Source organism: Gobio gobio, assembly GCF_949357685.1.
Source record: "Gobio gobio genome assembly, chromosome: 24".
Lineage (NCBI taxonomy): Eukaryota > Metazoa > Chordata > Actinopteri > Cypriniformes > Gobionidae > Gobio > Gobio gobio.
Genome location: NC_137120.1, coordinates 26,746,292 through 26,760,098, shown reverse-complemented (window position 1 = coordinate 26,760,098; position 13,807 = coordinate 26,746,292). Strand labels below are relative to the sequence as shown.

At 39.0% G+C, this 13,807-nt stretch overlaps 2 protein-coding genes across 3 annotated transcripts; one reads left to right on the top strand and one right to left on the bottom strand.

Annotated features, from left to right (window-relative positions):
* Nucleotides 1-258: 258 nt before the first annotated feature.
* Nucleotides 259-10,842, bottom strand: gde1 (glycerophosphodiester phosphodiesterase 1). Its single transcript, XM_079808253.1, has 6 exons — nt 10,160-10,842; nt 7,270-7,445; nt 7,068-7,173; nt 3,826-3,918; nt 3,530-3,741; nt 259-1,133 (listed from the first exon to the last, which is right to left on the bottom strand). The coding sequence occupies exons 1-6, from the start codon at nt 10,424-10,426 to the stop codon at nt 986-988; spliced, it is 1,002 nt and encodes a 333-aa protein (XP_079664379.1). The 5' UTR covers nt 10,427-10,842; the 3' UTR covers nt 259-985.
* A 499-nt stretch (nt 10,843-11,341) lies between these two features.
* Nucleotides 11,342-12,778, top strand: tmem186 (transmembrane protein 186). 2 transcript variants are annotated; one of them, XM_079808251.1, is made up of 2 exons: nt 11,342-11,376; nt 12,054-12,778. In XM_079808251.1, the coding sequence occupies exon 2, from the start codon at nt 12,054-12,056 to the stop codon at nt 12,714-12,716; it is 663 nt and encodes a 220-aa protein (XP_079664377.1). In that variant the 5' UTR covers nt 11,342-11,376; the 3' UTR covers nt 12,717-12,778. The 2 variants fall into 2 exon arrangements, with proteins under 2 accessions (XP_079664377.1, XP_079664378.1); XM_079808252.1 differs by lacking the exon at nt 11,342-11,376 and adding an exon at nt 11,654-11,792.
* Nucleotides 12,779-13,807: the final 1,029 nt, after the last annotated feature.

Sequence of the window (13,807 nt, the reverse complement as noted above, 5' to 3'; positions counted from 1 at the left end):
AGATTTGAAAAATATATAAAAAATGTATTATTAGTAGTAATATGCATTGCTGCGGAGTGCGGACTTCCCTGCGATTTTCTCAATATTTCCCAAATATTGTCTTATCTAAACCATACATCGATGGACGCTTATTTATTCAGATCAGATGAGGTATAAATTGACAAAAAAATTTACCCCTATGACTGGTTTTGTGGTCCAGGGTCACATATAAACAAGATGCAACTGTTCTGTTGTAAAACAGTCCTTGAAAAGCAACGTCTGGGTCAAAATGCCTGTTTAATTAGGAATTTATTCATTTTATTGTATTATACACCAGAGAAAATTGAGAAACATGCCACTTTCAAGTAACCCTGAATTAGTAGTTAAGTGTCCAACATTAGGTTAGAATTTGGTAGCTGCCAGAGAACTGACCTCGGATCAAGACCATGGTTATTGCTTATATAATAAATTTACTGACCCCCCCCACAAGGAAGATATAACTATAGCCATGTTATTTTAAATAAGCATCCTGCTTATTAGCCATTAAAACCAGACTTCCAAACATACACATGTCGCACATTAGACTGAATATTCTGTAGTGCAATAATTTTTTTCAATGCTATTTCCACACCTATAAATTTGCCATAAAAGAAAAGCAGGCTTACTAAATTACTTTCCTTCACTTTCCTCAAAAAAAAGCCTCCTTCAATGAATAATGGCATTAAAATGGGAAATTGTATAAAATTAATGTAATAATAACTATACAGTATAGTCATACTTTGGCTCACCTGAGTGGGTGTGTACAGTACATTCGAACACCGATATTTACATCTCCCATATTGTAAATTTAACACAATGAAAGCACTTTGTTACCCTGTAAATTTAAGTCTCTATAGCATGCTGCCAAAAAACAAAGCAATTCAATACAGATACATATTATATTTAGAGTTAAGTACAGTAGCTTGAATTATAAAAGGCCTGGTCTAATGATTGCACAAGTGGCGCTTCAGTAGTGAGGATCACAGTCTTCTACGAGACTGTCGGTGATGTAGGTGATCTTCAGTAGTTGCTGGTAGTACTGCTTCTCTACAGCCGTGTTCACCGTCCAGCTCACCACCTCCACACCTCGGGCCGCCCAGTACTGCACATAGTCCCTGATGAAAGAACACGGTGAGCATCTCAAAGCACAAAACACACTCCCACATTGTTTCATCAATGTATCATCATGAGCCGCAGGGTTTAATTTGAAGTTGTCTGTGCATGTTTTCTTACTCTCATAGAATTTGACCCCATTGACATGCATTATATGACTGACAGACTGCAACGGTTGGAGTAAAAAATCTTCATTTGTGTTCTACTGAAGAAACAAAGTCACCTATATCTTGGATGCCCTGTGGGTAAGCAGATAAACATCAAATTTTCATTTTTGGGTGAACTATCCCTTTAATAATTAAAAAGGAATTTATGATATAAGGCTGACCCAGCGCATTTTGGAAAATGGATGGATTATTGATTCAGCTGCGGGCGCCATCTTCTGGCGATACAAGGAAAATCATTCAGCGCGCTACTCTCACAGTGTATTATGGGTATTCTCTAGCCGTTGAGCGTACATCAGTTACACACTCGTTATTGCAGTGCATAAGTGCACTTAATAATGTCCACTATGGTTTCGGACACCACTAGAAATGGCTGTCCCTTCAAATAGTGCCCTATTTAAAGGTTCAATATGGTTAAATGCCTGAAATAAGGGTTGTGGTAAACACAAGCTTAGGGTATTTTCACATTTATTTTACAACATAAATATATCAGTAATACACCACTTTTTTAACTTTTACGTTGAACAGGTAAACTCATCTGCTCACTAGTCGCTTTCACAGTCTCATTGTATTTATAATTGAGCTCTTGCAAACTATTCTAACTCAAATTTTCCAACTTGTAGACAGCACTGGGCGTTTCCCCTACAAAATAAAAAAATTATGACAGCTCAGGCTTGAGGAGTGGTTACGAACAAAGGCAGAGTTTATCTGAGTCTGGCGCTGATGATTTCATATACCAGTAGACATCAGCATTAAATACTTTTGAAATAATTTTAGCCCAAAACTCACTTTCAGATAGCAGTGAGTGTTTGAAATAACTTCTGTTTGTGATCCGATGTGGATTCTGATCACTGTATAAGGCAGAAATAATTATATACGATCCATAGACTATGCGAGCTAACTATTACTATAATAAATATGGTAATGGTAAATGTGACAGCTTGAAGAAATCAGACATATCATAGGCTATCACAATTGTGTGTTTATATATCAGTAGGTCTCGTCTCTTTATACCGGTCTGATATCCATATTTAGCTTTTGTCACTGGAGAGAGTGCTGAAGCTCCTCAGGTCATATTTTTGGTGGAAAATGTGTGGAAATTATCATTCTTTCTGAATGTGATGTAAACACACAAACCCATCTGTGACTTCAAATATACAGAAACAGACGCGACTGAATAAGTATGCGTGTCCTCTTTCCTTTGTGAAATAATGATAAATACCACTTTGTGTGTGACAAATTAAATCATTATGATCAATGTATCACTTCATATTGTAAAACGTCGATGCTTGGGTTTTAAATCTTTAGGTAAACAACAAACGGACGCTTTTATCATGTTGGTTTTGCGATCTCGCCAGTTTCCTTTGATTTCTTTCTGATTTGTTTTCTGATAAAACTCCATTTGTTGGTGAAATTATGAGTTTGTGTGATTTCCAGAGAGGTGTGTTACGGCAGGTTTTAGTGAAGGGCCAAGGAGCTTCTGGCCCAACAGTGGAAACGCAGTGTGGTTTTGGGCTCGGTGCTACAGGTCCAAGGCTATTAGCCCAGCCCAGCTCGTTGAAAGCCCTGGCTCGCACTGGCCCGACAGTGGAAAAGAGGCTACTGATAAGCTTTTATTGGTCAAAAATGGCTATCCATTAAAAATGAATGGGGGGTACTGAAAATAAGAGAAATAGAATAGAATAGAATAGTCAAGTAGTTCATATGTCTCCCTAACCATAAGTACAAGCAATAATATGATCCCTGACAGCACTAAAAACCACTGAAGGTCCCAGAGCAGTAGCATTTAAAGGAACACGCCACTATTTTTGAAAATAGGCTCCCATAGAGTTAAACAGTTGAGTTTTACCGTTTTCGAATCCATTCAGCCAATCTCTGTGTCTGGCGGTAGCACCTTTAGCATAGCTTAGCATAGACCATTGAATCTGATTAGACCGTTAGCTTTACCATTCTTCTGTCGTTACATCGTGTACTAAGACCGACGGAAAATTAAAAGTTGCGATTTTCTAGGCCGATATGGCTAGGAACTATTCTCTTATTCTTGTGTAATAATCAAGGAACTTTGCATAAAGTGGTTGCTTTAGCGTAACTGATTTGCACAATTTATTTTAAGACCTGTGGTAGGTGTGTTAAAGATCTTACGGTAATGTAATGCACATAATGATATGGCTTCACAATAATTGTGTAAAAATGGCAATGAAATGAGCAGTTTTGGAAGTGAGATAATGACTCACGACGAGATGAAGTTCTTCTGCACCAGGAAGGCAGAGACTCCGCACAGGTTCCACAGCAGGTGATGATGGGCCCAGTCGAGGAGCACGTCCAAAACCTGCATCCAGTGTTGTTTCCATGCGGATGAGAACCGTGGCGTCCCGTCGCCTAAACGACTCAGACTCCACGGCCGATGGGTCAATGCTGTCACCACATTAGGATCCGCCTGCCGCATCTGGAAAAGAGGGGATCTCCGTCTAAAAATGTTCCAAGAGGAAATTAAAGTCCCATCAGATGCAAATAAACTGAATTATGTTACCCTATAGATGACTTTGGGCTCAAATGAGCAGACGATGCTTGTGTTGTAGAGCACTGGATACTTCCGAAATAATTCTTTCAGTGTTGCAGCTGCCTGTGGACAACAAATAGCATACATGAAAGCATGCAGGAATCATTAAATCAAATATAGCTGCAAGCAGCAATTATCAAAGCCAAGCACAAAGACAACGATAAGATATGCCAACATGGCTGGGAGTGTCAGACCAACTGCACCAATGAGCAATTAAAGACATTTTAAGATGATTTTAGGAAAAATCATATCGTCGCTGCCCGATGAAACTCACGCATGTCCAAAACGGTTACTTTTCAGGAAGTGAAAAAAACACTATTTCAAAAGCAGTTGAATGTAGCGTTGTCATACTTGGTACGGCATCTTTACATGTAACCATATTCTTGCCAGTGTAATGATATAATCCACATTTGACCAAAATTGAGTTCAAATGGACATACGTGCATATTTTACAGTAACGGTGGTCGATACGCGTTCTTCCGATCATTAATTAGAATGGCCAAGTCGCGTTTCATATTGACAGAGGAATACGCTCCGTTTATTAAATAGCCTACGTCTTAATTTATTAAATACGCTTAGTTTATTTAATATTAATTATACATTTATTAAAATGTCTCTTGCAAACTATGAAGGGACAATGAATCAATACACTGACATGGTAATGCTAGACAGATACTTTGTTTGTACAGTCCTACCGTAATTTTGTCACTCCTAGACGTACGTCTGGCGTCAGGGGGGAAACGTTTACCTCGATGAAGGAAAGTCATTGTCTCACCAGGCTATGTTTCACGAGACCGGCGAGATGCTTCCACAGGGCGGGAGATACGCGGCATGATTGACAGCTTTGACACCAAATGGATATACGTGAAAATCAGATGACATGATTTCACAGCTTTTCATTGGCCATTTAGATATGTGAATTATACTGTATACGGAAATGAACCTGGACATTCAATCCGTCGAAAATACATTTCAAATAATTGTTTCCTAAAGATGGTTTCTGTCATTTTAGGCAGTTTTTATCACGATGATTTCATTTCAAGTGTTCGTTTTTTAAATACATTTAGTTTTAGTTAGTTATTTGATACTATAAAAACGGGGGGTGTGAAGTCATGATTGACAGCTGAGATTGACGGCTTCTCTGAGTGAAGTTGTCACTTTTTTCTGGATTTTTGGGAGGAGATTGGAGCTTTAGCTTTAATTCTACATTTCCATAACGGTTTATTTCACACGATCATAATGAATTGTTCCGCATCTGTGAGAGTGTGGGCGGGCTTTTGATAATCGCGCCTCTACTTCCTGCTCTCTACTGCGCAACTCCGGTCCCGAGATCGCTACTGCGCAGACTCTGTCCCAAGATGTCAGCGCTGTGTGCGGCCTCTGAAAGTTTCAACTCTGGTCAGCGGAAGTCAATGAAGTCGCGTCGTCCCTATTTTTTTATGGTCTATGGTGTGAATATGTCTAGGCATTGCAGAGATACAGCCTCAGGAGTCATTTTGGCATCATGCCTCGACTTTGTTGCTGAAGTATACGACACTAAATCCATAACCTTTTGTCGGCGCAGTCTGAAGATGATACGATTCAATTTTGGAGAAAATCGGACAAATGGTCTAGGAGGAGTTTGAAAAAGTAGGTTTTGAAATACAATCAAACGGCGGACAGGAAGTTTTGGTAAGCAAAATTGGTATCTTTATTCTCGGCATGACCCAAGGAATATATAAGACAAGTTTTATTACAATAGGCAACGTTAATAGCATTTCTGACCACAAGGTGGTGCTGGCCCGAAACTTTTTTGAGTCCCTTCAAGGCATGGTGCCGAAAACAATGGTTTTCGTAATGATACGCCAATGCGTTTGTAAAATATAGAATTTTTTGATAAAATGGCTGATCCCCAAAATGGCCAATATGGAAATATTCAGTATCGTTTAACTCTTCATGCTGCACCGTTTTGTGATTTTGGCCAAAGAGTTCAGAAGATATGAGCAAAAATGTAAATTTTTTATATCTCCTGACCACTAGGTGACACTGTGCCGAAATGATGCCGAAAATGTTTTGTTTCTAGCTCTTATGATGCGTTCACACCAGACGCGAATAAATCGCGTTATTTGCGCGTAGTTGGACCCTTGAACATTTTGATTTTACTCGCTTCATTTGCGCATGACATTCGAATTCGCGTCATGGGAGGGGCTTCTGCCAGACGGTTCGTCTCGTTGAGAAATGGCTTACATGGGCTGTGTTTACATGTCTTTTTTATAAAAATTCTACTGTTAATGTGTGACAAAACGTAGTTTTAAGACTTTTTCAGGCTATAATGTAGTTGTTTAAAGCTCAAATCTGTGGTTTATTTATAAAAAGAGTGCCTATTTGAACAATTTATCTGGCGTTTTCGGAGTTGTGAGATCCCGTTACAGTTGTAGCCTACTAGCACTGACTTTGACTGAATGTTTGACTGAATTGTTTGCTTTATTTCATGTATAGCTTATTATACCTTTTACTTATACTTTTGTATTATTGATCATACATAAACTTGCATTTAACAAAAAGAGACTGGGTTGTGTTTCATGTCATTTAATGTCATCACAGTGATAATCATAGGCACACTTGTCTGAACCAGATATTAATATATGATTAATATAAACCAGAATTTCTCCTCATTGTTGTCACTACTAGAGCAAGCTCCTGATTGGTTAACACGGCGCAAATATCCGTCAAAGTTCAGATTTTTCAACTCACACCATTTGTGCGAATCACGCATCAAACGCACAATTCGCGCCGTAGAATGTCTATTCGTGTCTTTGCATTGACTTAACATGTAAATCACTTGCGCGAAACGCTTCATTCGCGTACGGTGTAAACACACCATTATGGTTCAAAAGTTATTAGCACAAACGCAAGTCAAATTTTGGACAGTTGGTGGCGCTAGAGGGATTGAGTTAGAGACTCTAAATTTACTATGGTGACAGCTCAGACTGTCCTCTATCTGTGTGGCAAATTTCACAACTTTCCCGCACACGGTTCTATGGGCTGCCATAGACTTCCAGAGCGGAAGAAGAAATGGAAAAGAAGGATAATAAGAACGCCAACGATTACAATAGGTGCCTTCACACCTTCGATGCTTAAAAGTGATTGCTAAGTAAGAGCTCTGGGGATCAAGACAGAAATGGTCACACCAATAATGGACTAACGCAGAGCAATGCAAGTTGCGACAGTACCTCATCTGGATGACCTTTGACATCAAAGTAGATGGTCAATTGCCGCTTGATGCATTCCTCTACAGCCTCCTGCAGCGTTGGAACTTTCTCACCTCGGAAACGGTCACTGCTCGGCAACCAACAAAAACACACCACCTGCTGTCTTCAACTTGCTTATTCATACTCTATGTTTGAAAGAAGTCTGTCGTTCTTCCCATCTAACCTGAATCGGTGTTTGGCAGCTGCGTCTAGTTTGCGCAGTTCAGAGAAGAGCAGCTTGCTCAGTGGTCCCGATCCGTTTGTGGTTCGGTCCACGGTGTCATCGTGCATCAGTATGGGGACCCCATCCGCCGAGAACTCCAGGTCCAGCTCTACACCCGTGGCGCCGTTCTCACTTGCCTTTCAGTTAGAAATTAGAGTCATTGAAAGAGGAAGAAACCAGTGCTTAGATCTGTAGATTAAGGGAAAACCACAGTTAACGCAATACTTCCACAATGTGTAATACAAGAAATGTGCTTCTGAGGTTGAGCATGTGATATTGATCACATGTGCATAGTATGTATTAAATGACATGAAAGCAGAGATTTATCCAAGTCAAAGTGCATTAAAAGAATATACAATTAATACAAACAATTGATTAACCCCGCCCCCTTATCCATTCATTGGCAGATTGCTCTGCTCCTCTATTGTAACTGTTAATAATTAGTGTTTATCTAAATCTATATTATTCGCATCGGTTCATCACAAATCAGTTTTCTGTCAATCAACCGCTTAAAGGGATAGTTAACCGAAAAATTTAAATTATCCCATGATCTAATCACACTCAAGCCATCCTAGGTGTAAATGACTTTCTTCTTTCAGACAAATGCAATCGGAGATATTAAATAATGTCCTGGTGCTTCAAAGCTTTATAATGGTATTGAATGGGGGATGGGATTTTTTGAAGCCCCAAAAAAGTTCCATATGACTCCAGGGGGTTAATAAAGACATTCTAAAGCAAAGTGTTTGTGTGAGAAAAATATCATATTTTTAAAACTTTGTAAACTAAAATAACTAACTTACACCAAAAGAGTAACCCCTGGCGTGATATATGACGCAAGATGTAGGAATATCGTAAGCTTTGATGCCTCTTGTGGTTTAAAGAGCACCTATCATAGAATTTTGAAATGTACCTTTCATGTAGTGTGTAACATAGATAGATCTAAGTGAACAAAAACATCCTGCAAAGTTTGAAATATGACAGTGCACCGTATATTTAGTTATTTTCTTTCAAAAGTAAGAGTCGACTCTGAATCATTTTTAAGAATCGTTAGAAGACCGAAGCTTTTTCTCTGACTAGATGACGTCAACTTGTCAAGTTATTTGAATACGATACGCCCACTTATTGCGCTCCAAGACGCCAGTGAAAACTAGAAAACATCATGGCGACGAGACGCTGTGTTCTGAAGTGCGACTCAAAAGCAAACGTTTTTCATCTGCCCAAGGATGAGCATTTGAAGACTAAGTGGCTTGAAGACAAACCATACATCGTCGCGATTGTGTGTTTATTAGTCTTCAAATGTCTCTATTTGCATGTTTCGCGATCTCAGGAAGCTTTTATTATTGACTTCTATTATGGCACATGGTATCTTCTTCGTCTGTCTGTACCATATATGGACTACATGTGCACAGAGCGCCCTCCGGCTGCCAGTATGTATTGAAAACAACACATAAGAGACTCAATCGCTCATGATCAGGCTATATCTGCGCATTTTGAGGAAGTATTGAATAAAAAAATACTCCTCTGTTTAGAAATTTGACACAGACATATGAGAATCTATCAATATGTCTCCTCATCTGCACACTTTTGAACTAAAAGCCCTGAGGGATGTTGATTTGTCGCGAGTCTTCGTGAGGAGAATAGAGTTTTTTTTTTATGAATGAGATCAGCTGAGGCTCATATTTCAATCAAACGGTACAGACGCGGTTTTCATATTCATAACTCCTGACACATATTAACAAATTACTGTCATTATAAGACTTTGATGGGCGTTCCGTTTCCGAAAATATCTGCACAGACTATACCAATCACAACTGACTGGGTCATCGGACCAATCACCGCAGATTAGCGTCACGTAAAGGCGGGGTTTTGAAAAGTGATTCACTAAAGGAATCATTTGAGAATCGCTGTCAAAACAGGTAAAAATAAATGCATATTATAAGAAAACTAAAGTCTTTTTTGTCATTGCATGCATGCAAAACTGTTGTTGGGGACTTCTAAAACAATATTTGGAACATTTTAAATGCCATAATAGGTGCTCTTTAAGAAAATAGGGCTGGGCAACAAAGTCAAGCTCCTCTTCTCTTATATCGAAATACTCCCAACATTTCTCTTTTAAAAATTCTTGTTTTAGACTTCTAATTCATGACCAGTGTTTTGTTTTGCTTTATCCTCGGCGCTTCTGCATTCGTCAATAAGTCATGTGTCAGCTCAGGGGTTACTCTTTTGCCGTAAATCGATGCGTACGTCTGCCGGACGCTAGTTACTTTATAAAGTTTTAAATATGGATATTTTTTTCACACAAACACTTAGCTTCAGAAGGCCTTTATTAAAGGGATAGTTCACCCAAAAATGAAACTTATGTCATCATTTACTCACCCTGAAGTTGTTTCAAACCTGTATGAGTTTATTTGTTCTGCTGAACACAAAAGAAGATATTTTGGTTTTTAACCAAGCAGATAGAGCAACCGACTACCATAGTAGGGGGAAAATACTATGGTAGTCAATGGTTGCTCTATCTGGTTGGTTATAAACAATCTTCAAAATATCTTCTTTTGTGTTCAGAGCAGAACAAAGAAACTCATACAGGTTTGGAACAACTTGAGGGTGAGTAAATGATGACAGAATTTTAATTTGTGGGTGAACCATCCCTTTAAATTGATTCGTTAAAAAACATTTACTTGAATCGATTCTTTAAAAGATTAAAATAAATATTCTTTCATGTTGTCAGTGATTGTGTTTTCTACCTACCTGTAAAATATCATTATGCATGGCCTTTAAAAATAAGAATACAGTGGCTGCCACGCGGTAATCTATAAATATAAACAGAAATAAGTCAACATGATGTGCTCACCGTCCGTATAGCAGCTATGGTGTTCTCGGGAGCGTCGTGTCCACCGCCGCGGTGCGCCACTGCTGACACGCCGCTCGGCGACGCTCTAGACCCGGGCCGCAGCACCTGTCTGGCCCGGCTGGAGGGCACCTGCGGGAACCGAAACATCACCAGAAAGAGGTAGAGAGAGGCCGTGAGCACCGTGGGCCAGACGGCGCTTCTGGTTCCCAGCAGAACCACGACGAAGACAGCAGAGAATAGTGTGAGGCCATCTCCCAACTGAAGCATGATGAGGAAACGAACATACAAAACCAAAAGCAAGCGCTATTTCTGCAAGTAAATCAATCGCTCATCAATGAACATAGGACTCTGCTCGATCGATAAGCGTCTTTGCTTTCAGATGAAATCCGCTCTGCGAGTGCCATCAAAATGTTGACACAGGAGTGTTCAGTTTTCAATCATTCTTGCATTAATCATCAACCGTCATGAAAAGGTATTTGCTGACATTACGAATACATTGCGATACTGCTCGCGTGACCCGAGTGACCTCCTGGCATCATCACAATAAAGAGCATCAGCTGATTAAAGACGTCCAAAATAAATGCATTTACACTGCTTGTCGATAATATCTGTGCGATGCCTAGCCCGGAGGTGGACACTTCCTGCACCGACTGTGCTGACGCGTTTTAACGGTCATCAATATCATAAATCCTGCAACGTTCTTTGTATTTTAAAGGTTTTTTTTTTTTTTTTTTTTTTTATACATATATGTACATTTATAACACCAATACTTTGTATTTTATTATTTTTAAATCAAATTACAAAAAACAAGTTACCGCTGCTGTGAGGGTGTTTCAGCGTAAAAATGAACATATTTCTCTCTTTTGACTAACTTACCGTTATCAACCTCACTCTATTTTCCCCTCTTTTTGAAAGTTGTGAAATCACTAGTGTGGCGTTTTTCTTTTGCTGTTTGAGCAAATGGGCACACAAAAAATATTTAATGTATTCTCTCATTCATAAAAGTCCCTTTGCGTAAAATTATTTTTGCTTGATGAGTATTTATACATTTTGCATAAATAAATAAAGTGACGAAACAACAGTTTATGTTCTTATTTGTTATTATTATTTTAAACATTTGACAAGTTTATATACAATTATTTTAAAATGTAAGGACCTTTATTTTGAAGTGCTTATGTTCACCGCAGCACTGGATGAACTGAATTTATGTGGAGGTGGTAAGTGCGTTCAAAGCAAGTTGTTAATGTATACATTTGTTATATTATTTTCACTATTTGTTTGGTGTATTTGTCATATCTTAGCTGGCTGCCTGTAATACGGTAGCAAATGTCCTCGAACTGAGTTCACACAAGGATTGCCCTTGACATACTTATATTAACAGTGGGCTAGCCTATCTTGACTAAAACAAATGTACGTAAGGGATTTTGGTTGATAAGCTACGTGGATAAAATCGCAAAAAAAACCGTTATTATTCGCTTTATTTTGTATTTTATCATTGCAAACAGTTTTACATCTGACAAGTGTATAGAAAAAAACTCAAAGACCTTTATTTTGAAGTGTCACTTACTTCCTATGACGTCCAGCTTCACTGAAGCACCGCGCTATGCACTAAACTTGTGTATAGGTGGTACTGGTAAGTGCGTTCAAAACAGCACAAATTATTGCTATTAATACATTTTATTGAATTACTGTGGCCGTTTTGGTGTATTTTATTTGTTATTATCGTACATTAGCATTGGGATTGTCATTTACAAACTGTCTTTAATTTTTATCAACATAATAAACGTGTTAAATGTATTTTTTAAGCAAGTGAGCTACATTACCAAAGTCAACAAGTCAATTTTATCCGTTGTACTAATTTCAACTGTTGTTGCCATGGTTACTGTCTCCTCAGATGATGCCAGCACGCTTAATCTGCATTTCCCGCCTAATTCCTCGCCTTCCTCTATATGGGTGCCGGTGTCATCATGCAGGACTCATGTCACAGGCTCACGGGCACTACAGTGCGGGTCGACGGATGCCCATTACATTCTCACACACCTTGCAGACTCAACCTGTGTCATTCTGCTCTGACCTTGCCTCAAGAAAATACGATCTAATTTACGCTTTCCCGGCTATCAAAGGCCTGCGAGCTCTTTCAAGACTCAAACTGATGCAGACGGGCATCACTGTCGTCTTGCTACCCGCGGTGTATTACCTCTACCTGCAGGGACAGGCCTCAGCGATGCTGATGAGTTACTCCACAGGCATAGTTGTGTTTGCTGGCATAATGCTGTACTCTATAAGCCACTATGTCAGAAGAGTGGTTGGCATGATGTACTTGGATTCAACGCAAACTGTTTTAAAGGTGTCGCACCTGACCTTCTGGGGTCAACGGCGGGACATATACGTGCCCGTGTCTGATGTCATGACGCTGGGAGATTCAGGGGACTCCAAAGGAGAGCCGATCCTTCGTTTAAAGCGCTACAGCAGTTCTGATACTATGTACTTTTCTACAAGACTGGGGCAAGTGGTGGACAAAAATGCCTTTGAGAATGTTTTTGGGAGTTTGTCATGATGAATTAACTTTTTTCTTTTTAATGTCATGTCATACACCACTGGATATTGTTTTGTCATTGAAAACGGATCAATAAAGATGTGTTAAAGTATTGATTTTATTTCACATAATTAATGAAAAATGATAATAGTAGCCATTGCATACACTGTAAACCCTAACTCTCAAAATAATTAATTGGTTTGAATAGAGCCAGCTCAAATTAAACAAATTAGTTCAATCAAATTTCGAGTATTTACAACTTCCCTTTTCTTTTGAGTTCACTAAACTGACACTTTTTAAGTAATCCAAATTATTTCATTGTTTTGAGTTTTATGAACTTGTTTTTTTTTTTTTTTTTTTTACACTAACTTAAATGTAACCAAAACTGGGCTGGGATTTCTATTTCCCAGCATGCTTTGCCATGACACCCAAAAGAGACAGTGGCTGCGTTCGAAACCGCATACTTCCCTACTATATAGTATGTAAAAAGCAGTAGGCGAGCGAAGAGTATGCTCGAATCCTTTGTATTCATAAAAGAGTAGGCGAGAACTACCAGGGTTTTGGAGTATTTCTCGCGAGATTCGGACGTGCGTATACTGATGTTGCGTTCGAATATGCCTACTTACCTACTATATAGTAGGCGAAAACAGTACGTGAAAGGAGAAGTATGTTCGAAACCTCAGTAATCATAAAAGAGTAGGCGAGAAGTTCCCGGATGGCTTACTGATTCCGCCCAGATTGTGAAGTACCCATCGTCGGATACTTTTCTATCCCTGCCTTCCCATGAGGCCACAGGAAAGGATACGTCAGGCGGAGAAAAGCCAATCAAATGTGAGTATTACAAACCAAAATCACCGTTCCTTGTGTTAAAATCGCATTTGTTGGACTACTGTAGAGTAACGTTAAACTGTTGAATTGTTAAAAGTGTAAAGACGACAGACAGTATAGTGTAGTTGTGATTGGGCTGTAAAAACACGTTTTATTATGTATGAGCTCCAGTAACACACACACACGTCTCCAAAGTGGATTTACATAAACGATATACTTAAAGATAAAGATGCTTACTAAATGTTTATTTAACATCTGACAGGAACATTTTCGATAAGTATTGC